Source organism: Trachemys scripta, chromosome 3 (genome assembly GCF_013100865.1).
Source record: "Trachemys scripta elegans isolate TJP31775 chromosome 3, CAS_Tse_1.0, whole genome shotgun sequence".
Taxonomy (NCBI): Eukaryota; Metazoa; Chordata; order Testudines; family Emydidae; genus Trachemys; species Trachemys scripta.
Genome location: NC_048300.1, coordinates 20,536,979 through 20,549,120, shown reverse-complemented (window position 1 = coordinate 20,549,120; position 12,142 = coordinate 20,536,979). Strand labels below are relative to the sequence as shown.

General features: G+C 42.3%; 1 protein-coding gene across 1 annotated transcript in view; it reads right to left on the bottom strand.

The window, feature by feature from the left end:
* Positions 1-837: 837 nt before the first annotated feature.
* The window catches only part of USP34 (ubiquitin specific peptidase 34), a 272,737-nt gene continuing 261,432 nt past the window's right edge, over positions 838-12,142 (bottom strand). The window contains exons 68-73 of the mRNA XM_034764180.1: positions 10,536-10,662; positions 10,048-10,155; positions 8,782-8,886; positions 8,533-8,657; positions 2,618-2,741; positions 838-1,181 (exon numbers count right to left, since the gene is read on the bottom strand). Coding sequence (XP_034620071.1) covers positions 1,081-1,181; positions 2,618-2,741; positions 8,533-8,657; positions 8,782-8,886; positions 10,048-10,155; positions 10,536-10,662 — 690 coding nt within the window. The 3' untranslated portion in view covers positions 838-1,080. The remainder of the gene's footprint in view (positions 1,182-2,617; positions 2,742-8,532; positions 8,658-8,781; positions 8,887-10,047; positions 10,156-10,535; positions 10,663-12,142) is intronic.

Here is a 12,142-nt window from a genome sequence, read left to right as displayed (position 1 = left end):
CTGCTAACTAACTGTTAATCTAACTAGAAAGAAAATAGCCCCAAAAGGCAAAATCAAAAGAGAAACGGTCAAGAAAAGCACTGAAGACACTGGGCGTGATTTGAGCTCACTGAAAGAAAAAGCAACAGGTTGGCCCACTCGCTCTTTTATACCCCTGGCATCCTTTGCAAGGGAGGGGAAGGAGCAAGCAGCCCCAAAACATAGTGCTCACTAGAAAAATTCTGCAGCTGAACGCCAGAGGTGCCATATCCCCCAAGTGGGAATATGCAGTCATTGTGTCAGTAGTGTTACCGCTGTGTCAGCATTTCCACTAAAAACTGCGTATTTTCATGATTTTAGAACTTGGGTTATATACATCTCTTCAAGCCTGCAACTTGACAAGCAATCTAGGGTGATTTAATTTTTTTAAACTTTATTTGAAAAAAGTCTGTAGTTGTTTTCACATAAGCGCAAGAGTGCTGATGGGTGTCCTGGACAAATTCTAACTTCGGTAAGTATATTCTAATTACCTAAATTCCTCCTGCACTTTCAACTGGGTATGGTATTCTTCACTCCCTATCCTAAACTGTTGAGTGAAATGGTTATATGCTATTAAAAAATTCTATTCTAGATCTACAGATTAGATTTATTGATCTTTTATATATATATATCACTCTTCATTGTGATATTTGGGTATACTACAACTCTGAAGTGGCTGGATTTCAATGGTGGGCAAAGCAATCTCTATTGACAAGCACAAGCTCCAAGCTTACTAATATTTATGCATGTGTGTAAAGTTAGTAGCATACAAAAGTGTTTGCAGGATCAGGGGTATACATGATCTGCATATCAGTTAGCTTTTTTTTTTTTTTTTTAAAAAGATCCTTCAGGATAAAAGTCACAATATAAACACAAGGTGTTACTAATTGTTAACATTTAATTTTAAAAAGGTTAAAGTTGTGAACAAATTAACAACACCCAATACATTTAAAGTACTGAATTTAATTAGTAATTAGTCTTATGAATTGCTGTTTAAAAAGTAACTATCTTTAAAACATTTACAGTTGTCACATCTGGTAAATATTCTTGTTCAGTTGGTTCTCAAACCCATTTAAATTTTACCTGAGTCTGGCACAGCTCAGTCCAAAGTTTGGGAAACAATGCAAGATGAAGTGGTAAACCTTCATAAGCAACGAGGACACCTGAAATGTTAAGAGAAAACAAAACTGATGACATAAAGAACTACCTAAAACTGATCTTTGTAGGATATATTTATTTTTTGACCTGCATAGTTTTGAAGCACCATACAAATTCAGAGGACTATATCCTAAACCAATTACATATGACCACAAAGGTCTAGCATCTAGAATGGTTTTTATAGTAGTTAGTCTACAGAACAGGACTTTGTTCTATATTTTTACCTGCTGAGTCTAAAATGTAGCATCTGATCTCAATATTGTTTTCTTTTAATTCTTTAGCTGGAACAATTTATCAGTTTTCATATTTTTTGAGAAACAAAGCAGCATGAGCACAACAGATTTGAAATTTCTTAAGCTTCATCTTCACCTCAAGCCACAACTTTATCTACATACACATAATGAAACATTGGCTAGGTAACAATAGTGATCAATAGCAAAGGTTACACATTCTTGATAAACACTTCAGCAGAAAAATCCCACACTAAATAGTAATTTTGCTCTGTGGTTCATGGCTTGAACAAAGAATCAGTGGGTGACTCAATGGCTTAATTAATTCCTACCTGTAAAAGCCAATCCACACTACCTCCATAATTTTGTAACTAGTCAAAAAGATAGCTCTTATCAGTTACAAAGAAACTTTCCTGACAACATAACCATGTTTGTGTATCTACACCTATCATGCTGCCTAACTATACTGTATTGTGGGAAAATCTGAGTAGTTATTCCAGAAGATGCACACACAGAGCACCACTCGTATGTGTGGCAATTCACTTTAGGATGTCCTACACAGAGAGAGCTGGGATGAAGAAGGACTGCTGAACTCGTTAGACAGGCAGAGTAAAAAAAACTAGTGTCCTGGAATTGTTATAGAAAGACTACTCTAGGCCTCTGGCAGGGGTGAAACACAGCTGCCATGTGTGGAGGTAAAAACCATTTTCACCAGATGAGTACAAACTCAGCTAAAAGTTATAGTGTGGTCAGGCCGTAACTTATTAACTAGAATCAGGCCCAGGTCTATAGTGACAGAGTTGGTGCTCTCCGATGGCTCTTTGGTTGCTTATATAAAATGAATTGGTGGTCTCAATTCAGCTATTACTGCATAGATGAGGCATCCATATCCCAGAAACCACTGTCAGAGTTGGCACTAATTGGCACACTTGTTAGCAGTCTCAGCAAGGCTGAGGATTAAGGTCTAGATTTGTAAAGGTATTTAGGTATTGCTGTGCTCAGCTCTGCAATACAGAACTGATTCAGGAGCCTAAATCTCATTTTCTAACGGGATTTAAGCATTTTGGAGCCTAAATCCAATTGACTATCAATATACTGAATTATATTTTAAAAAGTAAGTACATAGTTTCGCATAATTGCCACTACAAAACATCTCAATGGCTAAGGGAAGTCTGTTTAGGTAGGATTTACTGTTTAACTGCCATACTTACTCATCTTAACTAAAGTTTCGGTAAACTTTTCACAGTTGATTGCAACTCGACATAATAGATGGATGAACTGATGGTACGAAAAGAAGTAGTCTAGAAGCATACGATCATAAACATCATCTTTACCCTGAAGATTTAAGAAGACAATTTATAAATCGATTAAGTTTAAATTAAGCAACTGGGCAACTACATGACATACCTAAAAATTTAGTTAATAAGCTTATTAAGAGCCGTAAGTTTTCTATGCATTTAATAATATACTGCTGTATAACCTGATGAGCATTTCCAAAATTAACTCAAAATAGATTTGATGTGAATAAAATTAGATGCTAATTTGCAGATCAGTGTACATACATTCAGTTTTTAAAGGGCATATCAATAACCAGATTAATATCTGTTTGCAACACCCAAAACGTTCTTTAAAGACAGTTTTATAGATAGGGCCCTAACAAATTCACTGCCATGAAAACATGTCACAGACCGTGAAATCTGGTCTTTTGTGTGCTTTTACCCTATACCAGTGGTTGGCAACCTTTGGCACCTGGCCCATCAGGATAAAAGTTTATTTGGAGTGTTCGCAGGCCCGGAGCCCCGCAGCTCCCACTGGCCATGGTTTGCCGTTCGGGGCCAATGAGAGCTGCGGGAAGCAGCACTGGCCGAGGGACATGCTAGTCGCCGCTTCCGACAGTTCCCATTGGCTGGGAACGGCGAACCACAGCTAGTGGGAGCTGAGGGGCTCAGTGCCTGCGGACGCTCCAGATAAACAAACAGTCCTGTCCACGGCTTTACCCTGACGGGCTGGGTGCCAAAGGTTGCCGACCCCTGCCCCATACTATACAGATTTCACGGGGGAGACCAGCGTTTCCAATTAGGTGACTCCCAAGCCATACCTAGGTGGTGGGGTCAGAGTTATAGAATCGCTGATTGGAGCACTGCTCTGCCGAAAGCTGCATCATCTCTGGCATGCTGAATGGTGACATAATGAAAGATGAACGTATGCACCGAGGACCAAGTTGCTGTCCTGCAGATTTCTTGTATCAGGGACCTGGGCCAGAAACGCCTCCAATGAGGCCTGTGCTTTAAGTGCCGGCTCGTAGCACGTACGGATGCAGGACGTGATCCAGCAAGATATTCTTTGAGATGAAATTGGGATACTTTTCATCCGGTCTGCCACCACCACGGACAACTGGTTTGACTTCCTGAATGGCTTAGTGCAATTGATGTAAAAGCTAGCGCCGGCCGAACATCCAGGGAGTGCAGACTCTTCTCACAGCCACTGGTATGAGGCTTAGGATAAAAAACAGGCAGGAAAATGTCCTGACTAGTGTGGAAGTGCGACACAACTTTAGTAAGAAAGGTCGGGTTACGTTGGAGTTGCACCTTATCCATGTGGAAAACTGTATAGGGTGGATCGGAGGTAAGGGCCTTTAACTCAAGACACCCTCCTTGATGATGTAATGGTGACCAGAAAGGCTACCTTCCACGACAGACAGAGAAGGGAGCAAGTTTCCAGAAGTTCAAATGGGGTCCCCCTCAGTCTGGAGAGGACCAGGTTAAGGTCCCACATGGGAACAGGCTGTCTAAGCTGGGAATGTAGCCATTCCAGACGCTTGAGAAACCGGCCAACCATAGGGTTGGCGAAGACGGAGCATCCAAGCCGAGATAGCAGCGAGGTGTACCTTTATGGATGACACTGCCAGGCCTTGCAGTTTCAGGTGCAGAAGGTACTCTAAGATGAGAGGTATTGGTGTTTGAAGTGGGGGTGTATGACACTGGTCACACCAGCAAATAAACCTTTTCCACTTTGCCAGATATGAGGCCCTAGTGGAGGGCTTCCTGCTGCCGAGTAAGACCTCCCTAACTTGTTCTGAGCACAGAAGCTCCATGGGGTTCAGCCATGAAGCTTCCAGGCAGTGAGATGGAGGGACTGCAGGTCAGGGTGATGAAGATGACCGTGGTCCTGAGTGATCAGGTGGGGGAGGAGTGGCAACGTGATCGGGGTGACCACCGACAGTTCCAGGAGCGTGGTGTACCAGCATTGTCGAGGCCACGCTGTTGCCACCAGAATTATCTCCGCCCCGTCCCTGCGTAACTTGAGTAGGACACTGTGCACGAGTGGGAACAGGGGAAAGGCATAGAGCATGCAGCCTCCCCAGGGTAGCAGGAACGCATCTGTGATTGAGTCTGGGCTGTCTCTCTGGAAGGAGCAGAACATTGGACACTTTCTGTTGCTCTGGGTGGCGAACAGATTGACCTGGGGAAACCCCCACCTTTGGAAGTGTATGACATCTGGCTGGATGGACCACTCGTGGTTGTGGAAAGACCTGCTGAGGTGGTCCACCAATGCGTTCTGAACTCCTGGTAGAGAGAATGCTTCCAGGTGAATGGAATGGGCTATGCAGAACTCCCATAGCTGGAGGGCTTCCCGTTACAGGGGAGAAGAACGGGCTCCACCCTGCTTGTTGATGTAAAACATGGCAGTGGTGTTGCTGTCATAACTGCCATGCACTGGCCTTGTAGTTGGGCCTGAAAGATTTGGTATGCTAGCCTCACTGCCCTCAACTCCTTGATATTGATATGAGAGAGAGCTCGTCCTGTGACCAGAGGCCCTGTGTTTGGAGGTCTCCCAAATGCACACCCCATCCCAGAGCTGACGCATCCGTTACCAGGGACAAGGGGGGCTGGGGGCTGCTGAAGGAACTCTCACACACTGTCTGAGGGTCGAGTCACAGTTGGAGGGACTCGAGTACTTGCTCTGGCACCATGACCAGAGCTCAGGCTGTCGTGCCCCGGGCGATAAGTCGAAGCGAACCATGCCTGGAGTGGCCTGAGCCTCAGTCTGGCGTCCTGGACCACGTAAGTGCAGGCTGCCATGTGGCCGAGGAGACTCAGGCATCTCCTTGCTGTAGTGGTCGGGTACTGCCTGAGGCCTTAAATGATGTCTGCCATGGTTTGCCTGAACTGAGTCCAACATTGCCCCGATTAACTCAATTTTTTGAGTCGGTGATAAGGTTGACTTGTTCATGTTGAGGAGGAGCCCCAGTCTCTTGAAAGTGGATCTGATTAATCGGACTTGGGACTCCACCTGTTCCCTGGTGCGCCCCCTGAGCAGCCACTCATTGAAGTAGGGGTATATCTGCACCTGCCTCCTTCGGAGGAAGACTGCTACAACTGACACTTGGTGAACACTCGGGGAGCTGCTGACAGGCCAAAGGGAAGGACCACGAAAGGATAGTTTGTGATCGACCACAAACTGAAGGAATCGTCTGTGTGCAGGCCGAATAGCTATGTGAAAGTACGCATCTTTCATGTCAAGGGCAGCATAACAGTCTCCCAGATCCAGAGAAGGGATAATTGTACTCATGTGGAACTTCAATTTTACCATGAACTTGCTGAGTCCTCGCAGGTGTAGAATGGGTCTGAGAACCCCCTTGGCCTTGGGGATTAGGAAGTATCAGGAATGGAATCCCTGACCCCTGAGGAACCTCCTCCACTACTCCTATGGCTAGGAGCACCTGAACCTCCTGAATAAGGAGTTGCTTGTGAGAAGGGTCCCTGAAGAGGGATGGGGAAGGGGGTTGGAATGGAGAGGAGGAGCAGAATTGAAGAGAATATCCCACTTCTACAGTAAGAAGAACCCATCAGTCCAATGTTATTCGGGACCAAGCACGGCAGAAGTGGGACAGACGATTCAAGAAACAAGGGGAAGGATCCGGTGTTGTGGCGGGTGCACCGTCCTTGGGCACACCTTCAAAAGGCCCGTTTGGAGCCTGATGATGGCTTAGCTGGGCCCTGGTGGAGAATGGAGAGGCTTCCGCCTGCCATTTCTGCTCCTCCTTCTAGAGAAATCCTACCTCAGTCAAGGAGGATAAGGGCGTTGCAGTTGCGGCCTGAAGTGTTTGCATTGGATTGCTGGTGTGTGCATACCCAATTACTTCATTGTCGCCCGGTAGTCTTTTAGGCTGCGCAGCCTGGCGTCTGTTTGCTCTGCAAACAGGCCTGCCCCATCGAATGGCGGGTCCTGCAGAGTTTGCTGCACCTCTGGGGATAAGCCTGATGCCTGTAGCCCTGAACTCCTCCTCATGACTATCCCTGAGGAAAGGGTGCAGTGCCGCAGCATCCAAAGAGGCCTGCAAAGAGGTCCATGCTACTTCTTTGCCCTCCTCAACAATAGCCCCAAACACCTCCCTGGACTCCAAGGGCAACAATTCCCTAAATTTCAGCATGGATGTGACATTCCCCTGGTGTTATCTGGACTGGTGATCTGCTGGGTGTAGGCAGATGCAGCATCGCCGGTTTGCCCCATGACAGTGCCACTTTCAGTAGCGCCGGGGGCTTGTCCCGGAAAGCCGGGGACCTCGGTGCAGTCATGGCTTTGAGATCCCTCCTGGCCTCTAAGGTGTCTGGGGTGGATGGCATCCCCACCTCTTCCACCATATGGCTTGCGGAGTCCAAAGGTACTGGACTCAACGGTCCCCTTTACGGTGCAGAAGTCGACAGTGCTGGTTCCAAACATCACGGTGTTGGGTGCTCCTTCCTGGGATGCGCTCCAATGGCTGACTCCGAGGGATTGGGTCTCAAAGGCGGAGATCCACTCCTACCCTGCTTCTGGTGCCGCTCCTGCGGCGCAAGGGAATGAGATCAGTCCCAGACAATTCCCGTTGGCTTTGGTTGCGTTGCTGTGGGTCCCTATGTCCATCTACCACGGATGCCGGAGCGCTCTGCACCGATGAACTTGGTGCCGTGTCTTACTGCACAGAGGTGGATTGCGGTCTGAGAGCCGCCTCTATAAGAAGATGTTTTAAATGAAAGTCCCACTCCTTTTTCATTCTAGGGCGAAACCCTTTACAAATTCTGCACTTATCAGCCTGCTGCGCCTCCCCCAGACACTTCAGACAAGCATCGTGGGGGTCGCCCGTTGGCATGGGCTTATTGCAGGATTTGAACCCTTGGTACTGAGATATGCCCTGAGTCCCCAAGGGGAGATAGGCAGTTGGGGTGGAGGGGAAACCCCCACACCCAACAGCTAAAACTACTAACACTAACTAACTACAAATACAAGTAACACTAAACTAATACGAACTGAAAGCTAGAAGAATGAGAGAAGAACTTGTTAAGCAAGTCGCCACAGTTCCAATGACTGTCACTGGCGGTAAGAAGGAAATGAGGAGGCGCCAGGTTAGCAGGGTCATATATTGAGTGCCATGGAGGTGACACCCCAGAGGGCTCTGCAGCCGACCCGACGGGTGCCGCTAAAGGAAAAACTTTCCAATGACTGTGCATATGGCACGCACACAACTAATTGGAATCGATATGAGGAATCAATCGAAGAACAACTAAATTTTCAAAGATATATATCGCCCAATCGATAAAATCAGGTCTGCAGTTTTGCATTCCAAAGTTTTCACATATAATTTCTGCATCCAAATTTTTGCATTTATATGCTCAAGCATTGGCATGCACAGATCAGATAGTTAGAAATCTAAGTATCTGAGATTCATGCATGCAAACACAATTTAATGAAAAAACACGCAGATGAAAAATACATACGCAAAAATATTAGCAAGAAAGATGGTTGGTGCAATTTTAGAGACTTCCTTTAAAACTGGCTCTTAATACTAAAGAATTATTAATTATAAAATGTGGGCTCATACACTATATAAATATTTGTAATGGAAATTCATAATATTACATCATTTTGGGCACAGGCACCACCACATAATTCAAACCCACTGAGGAAAATTTTAAATTTCATAAGTACAGTTTTTAAAATTTGCTTACACAGTAAGTTAGTGGGTAAACGCATTGTACAAGGCATCATTTTGAAAGCACTTAAAATTATGCTTTCTTTACAAACTACAAATATGTAATGCCATTGACAGGAAAACAGGTTTCCCTATGTCCATATATGTACATACCTTGCTGGCTTCCATCATCGTAGGCAAGAGGCACATATTGAGTTCAGGACGAGGAGGACGGATATTACTTTTCCCTCCTATTAATTTCAGATTTTCACGACAGGGGAAATAAGGTCCAAGAGACACTGTAGCGTAAATTAGGACAAAATGATGAAGAATTTAAAAGGTCAACACTAGTACCCCTCAATGCACACAAAGAGCAATTGTATTGAAATTCAACTGTAAAATACAACAATTAGAAATACATACTTGGGATATTACTGTGGTGGTATGTACAATGGTTGTGCTGCAGAAATGGAACCAAAGTGTGCAGGAAATCATGAGGGCTTAAAAGCACAAGCTCCTTGAGGACATCTACAAATGAGAAGTTGGTTTTGCTATTACACAAAGTTATTTCTTAAGTGTAAACATGACTTATGGCTCATGCATCTGAAAACCTGATCTATTTGGTATTATTTCTGCTAGTGCACATTGTGGAGGCAGGCTTTATAGTGAACAAAATTTAATGTGAAAACACCTGAAATAATCAAGGTTCCTTCACCTCTACCACTAGAAGAAAACCTAATCAGTGTTATATCAACTTTCCCTTAACAACCAATAAGAGGGGTGTCAAATTGTAGGAAGTAGAAGCTCAAGAAAATTACCCTCTTTGCTTCTTCTTTACCATATCAGGTATGATGCCTGGAAAATGGCAACCAGCAGCAGCCAGGACGACAATGACAAGGGCACTCAAAGTAACAGGAAAAGGCATACAAATTATATTAAAAATAGGGTTAATTTGGACAGTGGGTTAGGCCTTCACAAACAAGAAAAAAATGCAGATTCTACTCCTTAAAAAAAATCAGATAAAGCCTTTCAGAAGAAGTTTGCTAATGCAAGAAGACAAGAATTTCTTGGTATGACGTCCATTCCTACAAGTTAAACACCCCACCAGGAATCAAGAAGCAAGAAACATCATAGCCCGGTACTTTTAAAAGCTATTTAACATATCTTTTTACTTTTATTGTTGCCTTTTTTTAGTAAATGGGGCATAGAAATGGACACAGGGAGTTCTTACTCAGGGTAATGAGGTTTCTGTGCTTCACAACAAATGAGTTTTCCCACTAACTTTAAATATTAATTTAGTTACCCTGTGGATGCTAAATTAAAGATCTGGAACTTGATTCTGATCTTACTAACACTGTAGAAAATCTATTGATTTCAACAGTGTTATTCCTGATTCACACTAGTATAAGCGAGAAGAGAATAGAATCAGGCACCAGGCTTTTAAACAAGCTAGATGAATAATATAAAATGATGCCTAACAAATCCTAAATATTCATTTTATTCTTGATATACAAGGATTAGTAAGATCCTTGGGAAAATAAACAATAATTCTATTAATGTCAAAAAATTAACAAATCCAATGTGCAGAACATTCATAAATAATCGTAATATAGAACTGTTTCTGTTAATTTTAAATTGAGTTATATGGAAAGAATCTTTCCAGACTGCAGTAGCATTAATACAACTTACCAATGCAAGCATTTCTAAGTTCTGAAGGACTGTAAGAATTTAGCAGAGTTAAGAGTTTATGGGCAAATTCAATTCGCTCCTGCCACTGGATTAGCGCTTGCTTCACATCTGCAAATACAAAAACATGCTAAGTTATCTGTCATTCCAAATGCTTGACAACTTTTAATTCTTGAAGTAAGAAAGAAAATGGTCACATGGAGCAATTAAAACGATCATTGTATCAATTTTATAAATGTGATCTTAATCAAATTAGAAACCTAAGACTTGTCACTGGTCTACTGCTGTCAAAACTATACTATTTATTTTTAGATACATTTTAACACTTTAATAATTAAATTAATTTAGTCACTGTTACTGTCTAGAAAAAGATGATTCCCAAAGGTTACATAGCAACGAGACAAACAATGAAAGAATTTCTGTCCATGAAAATTAATTAGTTCAAACAAACTAAAGCCTATAATCTCTATTAAAAAAAATCATTACCAAACCTTTTCTCTGAAGATATGGACGTGTTGATTTAAGGACCGAGAGGAATATTGACAAAAGTTCCACCAGGTCTCCAGTCACGTGACAAGCTGTGGCCTCATGATACATCATGTGCAATGTGTTAAAGGACTACAAAAAAGAAAGTAAAATGAAAGTAAAAGTTTATACTAACAAATTAAAATTTATTATTATTTCTAATTTAATCCTACAGATACTATTTTTACATTTATTTTACTACCACAAAAAGATGTATCAAAATGTTTTGTGATAGAAGCTGCCAGATATAAAGTTACTCAAAGAAGAATTCATTATACACAGTAGGTTGTCCAAATAATGAACAGTTAGTTAACTATGAACAAATGATTGTCAAAAAGAAGTAATTTTAAGTAATGCTCTAATATCATTTCCTGCCCTAGTACAGAGTTTTGGTATTATGGAGAGATGGTAGTCTGTCCATGATTTAGACTGTGATTTGCTTTTGGTTATAAAATTGATTTTTATCCCACTCTAAATTTCACCAATACTAGAGCAATCAGAAATTTCTCACTGTGTACCCGTGGAAAATGAGTTTAAAAATGCTATTGAAAAACAGAGCAAACTCTGCATGCACACGCAAACAATCTGATTCAGGAAACAGAAAAGCTTTGCAAACACATCCAACTTTGTTTATAAAATCTGTAAAACGAAGAGATTTGCTTCAAGGTTAATGCAATCTGTGCATGCATACCCTGTGCAGTTTGTAAGTTGCATAAGCTAAACACTTCTGGCTCAAGGCAACTACTTAAATCTGCATAAGCAGCAGGTGGAGACTGAAGTCTAAAACCTAAAGAGCCAAGTAGAGCCCAAAACACTTAAGATTTTACAAATCTTTAATCCCAATTTGTCCAGAAACAAAGTTCTATTAAGGAGGCGTGGGAAAGGGACTTGGGTGCACATATTTAAGAAAACAATGGTTACAGAATAATCATATATAGTCTAGTTAAGTTTATGTGCATTGATTACAGACATACAATATAAAATTCTGTGTCAGCTGAATTATTACTACAGCTCTAACAAAAGCATCTTCTGGGGATTTTTGATTTCGATATTGTAGTGGTATAGGCTACTCATATTGCTGGCAATACACAATATTGCAAGGATTTTGGCAAAGAAGGTATTTGAGAAGATATTTACTCTGCTTGAATGCCAATTATGTTTCAAACATCCAACAGATTAGGAAATACTATATATATTAATCTCCCTCAAAATATAATGCAAAACCTTAATTATGATCTATATTTATACCAGGAGAAAGATTCAGGATACACTGTCAACCCTTTGCAGTGAGGAAATCTATTCTGCTGACGTGGAACATTCTTAATGCTGTTTATTTAACATATAAAAACACCTTTAGCAGACAAGTGACAGCATATGGTCTATAATATAGTACAGTAGTTACTAGGGTTACCATACGTCCTCTTTTTCCCGGACATGTCCAGCTTTTTGGCAGTCAAACCCCCGTCCGGGGGGAATTGCCAAAAAGCCGAACATGTCCGGGAAAATGGCGGCTCTGCTCCTCCCCGACTCTTCGGCTCTGTTTAAGAGCCAGGCTGCCCGAGCGCTACCGGCT